At 42.4% G+C, this 7,828-nt stretch overlaps 1 protein-coding gene across 3 annotated transcripts in view; it reads left to right on the top strand.

The window, feature by feature from the left end:
• Positions 1 to 7,828, top strand: part of POLH (polymerase (DNA directed), eta) — a 37,362-nt gene that overhangs the window by 9,845 nt on the left and 19,689 nt on the right. For 2 of the 3 annotated variants that reach the window (XM_011960358.1, XM_011960360.1), the window contains exon 4: positions 956 to 1,173. The exons of the other annotated variant lie outside the window; for it this stretch is intronic. In XM_011960358.1, coding sequence (XP_011815748.1) covers positions 956 to 1,173 — 218 coding nt within the window. The remainder of the gene's footprint in view (positions 1 to 955; positions 1,174 to 7,828) is intronic. 3 annotated transcript variants of the gene reach the window in all.

Here is a 7,828-nt window from a genome sequence, read left to right as displayed (position 1 = left end):
AAAAAAATTAGCTGGGAATGGTGGCAGGCGCCTGTAATCCCAGCTACTTGGGAGGCTGAGGCAGGAGAATCGCTTGAACCCAGGAGGCGGAGGTTGCAGTGAGGCAAGATCCCGCTATTGCACTCCAGCCTGGGGGACAAGAGCGAGACTTCATCTCAAAAAGAAAAAGAAAAGAACCAAGAAAATATCTGTATATTGTCACAGAAAACTAGCTATACAGGCAGAAGAGCTGCTTATTAAAGTTTGAATAGAAGACATATGGTGAGATTGGTATGTATACCCTGAGGACGGTTGTCTGCGCGCCCAGACATATCACCACATTCTAGGTGCTTATCTTCAATTTGATAATTTGAATATTAGTATATCCATAAATGGTTGGTTAAGGCATGTGTGTGTATGTGGTGATGACCAGTTTACATGTTAACCAAACTCACTGTTGACTGAAGTATAAAATCCATATGCCAGTTTGTTAATTTATGGTGAGAAATATTATCCTGGGGAAGACCATATACTCTGGTTCACTGATCAGTGCAGTGTTCCATGTAAATCACCCTTTTTTTTTTTGAGACAAAATTAGAAGCAGAAGATTTCTTGGTGGATATATGAAAATAAAAGGAATAGGTGATCACAATAATACACAAATGTGAGACATTTCTTTATTTTTTAGAGAGTTCCTTGTCATATAGACGTGTTCATAGTCTGAATGCTTTCTACCTTGGTAGTTCTGGCATTGTGCTAAAAATGTTTGCCTCCGTGGTTCTTCCTTTTCCATGCTTCTATTATTGACCATCTGCCTGCCTGTTGACCCTTTCAGTTACTACTTTCTAGTCTCTGTTAAGCCACATGTCTCTTGATTATGTGTATTATTGTTCATTATGGCAGGGTGGGAGTGGAGCAGACAATCTCAAGGTTGCCTCTCTTTATTGCCTGCATGAATGATCCTTACACTTCTTAGGTACCGGGAAGCCAGTGTTGAAGTGATGGAGATAATGTCGCGTTTTGCTGTGATTGAACGTGCCAGCATTGATGAGGCTTATGTAGATCTGACCAGTGCTGTACAAGAGAGACTACAAAAGCTACAAGGTCAGCCTATCTCAGCAGACTTGTTGCCAAGCACTTACATTGAAGGGTTGCCCCAAGGCCCTACAACAGCAGAAGAGACTGTTCAGAAAGGTACTTCCATAGCATCATATTGCTTCTGCTTCCTGCCTTTGGAACCTGCTTTGCTTGGTCATGCTGATTCTCCATGGAATAATTGAAAGGAAACTTAAACTACAGCCTGAATGAATCACAAGGACTCACATGGAAGCATATACAAATTTTCTTATCTTTCCAGGTATATGGCTGTTGAGAAGCTGTGAAATCTGTATGAAAGTAAATTTCTCTTTTAGATATAACTAGGGCAGGTTAGTGTTGTCAGTAGAAGGCAGAGGCCTGGCGCGGTGGTTCACGCCTGTAATCCCAGCACTTTGGGAGGCTGAAGTGGGTGGATCATGAGGTCAGGAGTTCAAGACCAACCTGGCCAGCATGGTGAAAGCCCATCTCTACTAAAATACAAAAATTAGCTGGGCATGGTGGTGCGTGCCTGTAATCCGCTACTCAGGAGGCTGAGGCAGGAGAATTGCTTGAACCAGGACCCAGGAGGCAGAGGTTGCGGTGAGCCGAGATCTCACTACTGCACTCCAGCCTAGGCTACAGAGGGAGACTCCATCTCAAAAAACAAAAAAATCAATAGAAGGCTGACTGAGCACTTTGTCATTGGTAGCTTAATTTATATTATTGTAACTTAGTGTCTTGGTTAACTCATATATAAGAAGGGTGAGCCTTTTAAAGGGGGACCTCAGATATAGGGAGTTGAGTGATTCAAAATTTCTACTCACTTCTTAGCACATTATTACATGGGCTGCACAAGGCCCTTCTCATTGTATTTTGCTACTTTTACCCTTCATAGTGATTTTCCCACTCCCTCTGTACCCCTCCCACTCCCTCTGTACCCCACTCACCCTCTTGTACCCGCTGATATACTTGATATATCTTAGATGTGTATATATCTCTTCTCTTCTCTTCATTTCTTTATTTTGAGATGGAGCGTCACTCTTGCCCTGGCTGGAGTGCAGTGGCACGATCTCAGCTCACTGCAACCTCTGCCTGCACAGTTCAAGCAGTTCTCCTGCCTCAGCCTCCGGAGTAGCTGGGATTACAGGCATGTACCACCAAACCCAGCTAATTTTTGTATTTTTCATAGAGATGGGGTTTCGTCGTGTTGACCAGAGAGATCTCGAACTCCTGACCTCAAATGATCCACCTGCCTTAGCCTCCCAAAGTGCTGGGATTACAGGCGTAAGCCACTGCACCCGGCCTATATCTTTATAAGTTACCCAGTATTGCTTTGTATATGTGCTTTTTAATTACAAGATGATTTTGTGCTATTAATAGATCTCATTCTTTTTCTTAATTTTCCCTCAGCAGTGACCTTAGAGATCTCTCCCTGTGGCTGTATTTATTTGTAATTGATGGCTTCGATGGCTGTTACTTGCAGCATAATCCATGATATGGATCCACCATGTTTACAGACCATTTTCCCTAGTGACGAATTCATTGGTTGCTTCTAATGTCCTACTGTAACAGTTTATATTCCCCCTAGCAGTACATAAAAGTTCCTGTTTCCCCCATATTCTCAACAACTCATATTATCTAATATTTAAAAATATTTGCTGGCTGGGCGCAGTGGCTCATGCCTGTAATCCCAGCACTTTGGGAGGCTGAGGCAGGCGAATCACGAGGTCAGGAGATTGAGACCATCCTGGCTAACATAGTGAAACCCCGTCTCTACTAAAAATACAAAAAAATTAGCCTGGTGTGGTGGTGGGTGCCCGTAGTCCCAGCTACTTGGGAGGCTGAGGCAGGAGAGTGGCATGAACTCGGGAGGTGGAGCTTGCAGTGAGCTGAGATCACGCCACTGCACTCCAGCCTGGATGATAGAGCAAGACTCTGTCTCAGAAAAATAAATAAATAAATAAATAATTGCCAATATGTTTGTTTTGCTTTAATTTACATTTCTGTGATTACTAATTGAGATTGAAGATCTCTTCATACACTTGTAAGCCAGCTGAGTGTCTGCTTCTGTGACTTACATATTTATAATCTTTGCCCATTTTTCCATGACAAATGGTAAAATTATTTATTTTTTGATTTGCAAGAGTTCCTTGTATATCCTATCCTAATTATTAGTTCCTTGTCTTTTTTTTTGGAGATGAAAGTCTCACTATGTTGCCCAGGCTAGAGTGCAGTGGCTATCAGTGGCTATTCACAGGTGTGTGATTATGGCTCCACTGCAGCCTTGAACTCCTGGGCTCAAACAATCCTCCCACCTCAGCCTGCAGAGTAGCTGGAACTACAGGTATGCGCCATCATGCCTGGCTAATTTTAAAATTTTTTGTAGAGACAGGGTCTCACTATGTTGCCCAGGCTTTTATTTTCTACTTGGATATGGATGTGTTAGGAAATGATAAATGGGTTTTTTTTTAATAAATTCATTTTTTACTTTATCTGTCTGAAAAAAACTTGTGATATAATCTGTATGAAGTGTTTTAATAACATATACTTGAAGGTTAATTTTTCTTTTCTTATATTTGAATAGAATTAGAACAATAAAAACTTGCTTTTGTGGCCGGGCACAGTGGCTCACGCCTGTAATCCAAGCACTTTGGGAGGCTGAGGTGGGTGGATCACGAGGTCAGGAGTTCAGGACCAGCCTGGCCAAGAAGGTGAAACTTCGTCTTTACTAAAAATACAAAAAAATTAGCTAGGCGTGGTGGCACGCACCTGTAATCCCAGCTATTCGGATGGCTGAAGCAGAGAATTCCTTAAACCCAGAAGGCAGAGGTTGCAGTGAGCCGAGATCGCTCCCCTGGACTCCAACCTGGGCGACAGAGCAAGACTCTGTCTAAAAAAAAAAAAAACAAAACTGCTTTTGTGATAATGTTAGATTATGATAGTCCTAGATTCCAGGTCTAAGAATTTGCGTAAGAATGAGGGTTTTTTGTTCTGTTTTGTTTTGTTTTTCTTTGAGATGGAGCCACTCCATCACCCAGGCTGGAGTGCAGTGGTGCAATGTCGGCTCACTGCAACCTCCAATGAGGTCTTTTTTTAAATTGAATATTATGAAATTCAGTTGTATGCCCCCAGAGCAAATAATTGTGCATAAGTTTCATGTTTTGGCTGGGCGTGGTGTCTTACATCTGTAATCCCAGCACTTTAGGAGGCCGAGGCGGGTGGATCACCTGAGGTCAGGAGTTCGAGACCAGCCTGGCCAACATGGTGAAACCCTATCTCTACTAAAAATACAAAAATTAGCCAGGCACGGTTGCAGGTGCCTGTAATCCCAGCTACTCAGGAGGCTGAGGCAGGAGAATCGCTTGAGCCCAGGAGGTGGAGGGTGCAGTGAGCCGAGATCGCGCCACTGCACTCCAGCCTGGGTGGCGACAGAGCAAGACTCTGTCTCAAAAGAAAAAAAAAAAAAAAGAGGTAAGATGTAAACTTTGCTTTTGCTGCTGAACAATTGTATGATATGCCTTTAATGTGTTTTGCAGAAGGGTGGTAGTAAAATTGCCCAGGGAAGCTTGTGACTTAAGGAATTATTTTATTTTCTGATCCTGATAATGCAAACTATGTCAAACTAGAGGCTGCAGAGCCTTTAGGTCTTTGGACAAAATATAATGGATAATAAAGATGTGCCACTTATAAAGGAAGCAAAATCATGGCACATAAGCTTTTGATATTTGATATTTTATTATTCTGGGACCAGAGTCAGAAGTTTAATTATCATAAGAAAGGTGTTCTTTGGTCTTACCTTTCTGTACCACATCTTAATATATAACGTTTTTAAAATTTCTATGTGCAACACTGATTTTTTGGTATCACCCAGGCTGGAATGCAGTTGTGAGATCTTGGCACACTGCAGCCTCCACCTCTGGGGTTCAAGTGATTCTCATGCCTCAACCTCCTGAGTAGCTGGGGTTATAGGCATTTGTCACCATGCTGGCTAAGTTAAAATGGTCCAGAAAGTCACACAATTACAATAAATTATTCATATTTTTATTTCCCAAAGCTAATATATACTAGTATAAGTTGTTTTAAATGATGGATGTTTTAATAGTATTTATTGTTCTTAATATGTGCAAGCCTTGGTGTTTCAGGAAAATAGATAATTTAAAAAAAAATGCGCAAGCCACTGTGCTGAGGAACTTTATTTTAAAAAACTACCTTTTGGCCGGGCACAGTGGCTCACGCCTACAATCCCAGCACTTGGGGAGCCCTTGAGATCAGGAGTTCAAGACCAGCCTGGCCAACATGGTGAAACCCCATCTCTACTAAAAATACAAAAATAAGCTGGGCCTGGAGGTGCACAGCTGTAGTCCCAGCTACTCAGGAGGCTGAGGCAGGATAATTGCTTGAACCTGGGAAGTGGAGGTTGCAGTGAGCTGAGATCGTGCCACTGCAGTCTAGCCTGGGCAACAGAGCAACTCTGTCTCAAAAAAAAAAAAAAATTAATAAACTATCTTTTAATCCTCATAACAGCTATATGAAGTGCAGTTTGTAGACAAGGAAACTGAAACTTAGAGAATTATGTAACTTGTCCAAAGTCACATGGTCAGTAGGTTATGAAGCCAATATTTGAACCTTGCTTGACTGCAGAATGTTCTTTTAACAATTATGCTCTACTTCTTATGATCATACATGGTGACTCATGCCTGTAATCCCCATCACTTTGTGAGGCCAAGGCTGGGGGCTGGGGAGATGGGGGGCACATAGGGGGGTTTGCTTGAGTTCAGGAGTTTGAGACCATCCTTGGTCACATGGTAAAACCCCGTCTCTACAAAAAATACAAATTAGCTGGACGTGGTGGCATCTGCCTGTAGTCCTAGCTACTTGGGAGGCTGAGGTAGGAGGATCGCTTGAGCTCAGGAGGCAGAGATTGCCCCGCCAAAAGACAGGGTTTTTATTTAAGTTTTTTTTCTTTTTTGAGGGGCAGTCTCGCTCAGCTCACTGCAACCTCCGCCTCCCGGGTTCAAGCAATTCTCCTGTCTCAACCTCCTGAGTAGCTGGGATTACAGGTGTGCACCACCACGTCTGGCTAATTTTTGTATTTGTATTTTTGGTAGAGGCGGGGTTTTACCGTGGTGGTCGGACTGGTCTCAAACTCCTGACCTCGTGATATGTCCGCCTTAGCCTCCCAAAATGCTGGAATTACAGACGTGAACCACCACGCACGGCCCAAAAGATAGTTTTTTAAAATGAAGTTCTTTGGCCTGGCATGGTGGCTCACGCCTGTAATCCCAGCACTTTGGGAGGCCGAGGAGGGCGGATCACAAGGTCAGGAGATCGTAGACCATCCTGGCTAACACGGTGAAACCCTGTCTCCACTAAAAGAAATACAAAAAAAATTAGCTGGGAATGGTGGCAGGCGCCTGTAGTCCCAGCTACTTGGGAGGCTGAGGCAGGAGAATGGCGTGGACCTGGGAGGTTCCAGTGAGCCAAGATTGCACCACTGCACTCCAGCCTGGGCAGCAGAGTGAGACTCTGTCTCAAAAAATAACATAAAGTTCCTCAGCACAACGGCTTGCATGTATTTTTCTTTTTTTTTTATTATTATCTATTTTCCTGAAACTCCAAGGCTTGCACATATTAAGAACAATAAATACTATTAAAACATCCATCATTTAAAATAGTGTATACTAGTATATATTAGTGAGCCAAGATCATGCCACTACACTCCAACCTGGGTAACAGAGTGTGACTCTGTCTCAAAAAATACAATAATTATGTCTACTTCCTTTTACAGATAAAAGGTTAAGGACTTTAATGTGGTACTTGGAAGCTAGCTAGAATAGTTGAAGGAGAGGACTTCGTGATAGATAAACTTGCAATAAACCCTAAAATATAGATGTGTTTAAGCAAAGGAAAGAAGAACAGAGTTGAGGAGTAAGAGCTTGCCGGGTGCGGTGGCTCAGGCCTGTAATCCTGGCACTTTGGGAGTCCGAGGCGGGCAGATCATGAGCTCAGGAGATCGAGACCATTCTGGCTAACATGGTGAAACCCCATCTCTACTAAAAATACAAAAAATTAGCCGGGCGTGGTGGTGGGCGCCTGTAAGTCCCAGCTACTCGGGAGGCTGAAGCGGGAGAATGGCATGTACCTGGCAGGCAGAGCTTGCAGTGAGCTGAGATCGTGCCACTGCACTCCAGCCTGGGCGACAGAGCAAGACTTGGTCTCAAAGAAAAAAAAAAGAATAAAGAAAACCTGAATAAAATAGGGTGGTGGGGTGGTTGCAATGGATATGTGAAATATTTTAAAGTAGCCTTTGTTGACTAAATAAATGGCTGCATAATGAAGAATGAAAGAAAGAAAATAAGCCAATATTAATGTGGGTTTTAAGCCCTTAATAGAAATAGGGATTTGGTTGGGAAAGAACATTTGAGAAGGAAGACAAAGTTTGATTTCAGTTATGTTTAGTTGGAAACTATAATTAAAAATTTAAGAAAAGTTCTGTAGGCAGTCAGGAAAAGTTCGTCTGAGGGAGGTAGAGCTGAGGGATTAGAGTGTAAGTTTGGGGATAAAGATTCGTATGTACTCAGCATAAGATATTTTCAAGGTCCTAAGTCCCAAGCAATATCTAACTTAAAACAACTTGTCAGGGAAATAAATCTAGTGCCTCAGAGTGGATTTTAAGTTACTTGGCTGGAATCCACCTCTAAAAACATGTAAATGTTAAAAAGCTTGTATTGAAGCTTGAGTTAATTCTGAATATTTTTTTTTTTTTTTTTTT

The sequence above is a fragment of the Colobus angolensis genome, unplaced genomic scaffold (assembly GCF_000951035.1).
Source record: "Colobus angolensis palliatus isolate OR3802 unplaced genomic scaffold, Cang.pa_1.0 Scaffold51, whole genome shotgun sequence".
Taxonomy (NCBI): Eukaryota; Metazoa; Chordata; class Mammalia; order Primates; family Cercopithecidae; genus Colobus; species Colobus angolensis.
This window is presented reverse-complemented; position numbering and strand designations above follow the sequence as displayed.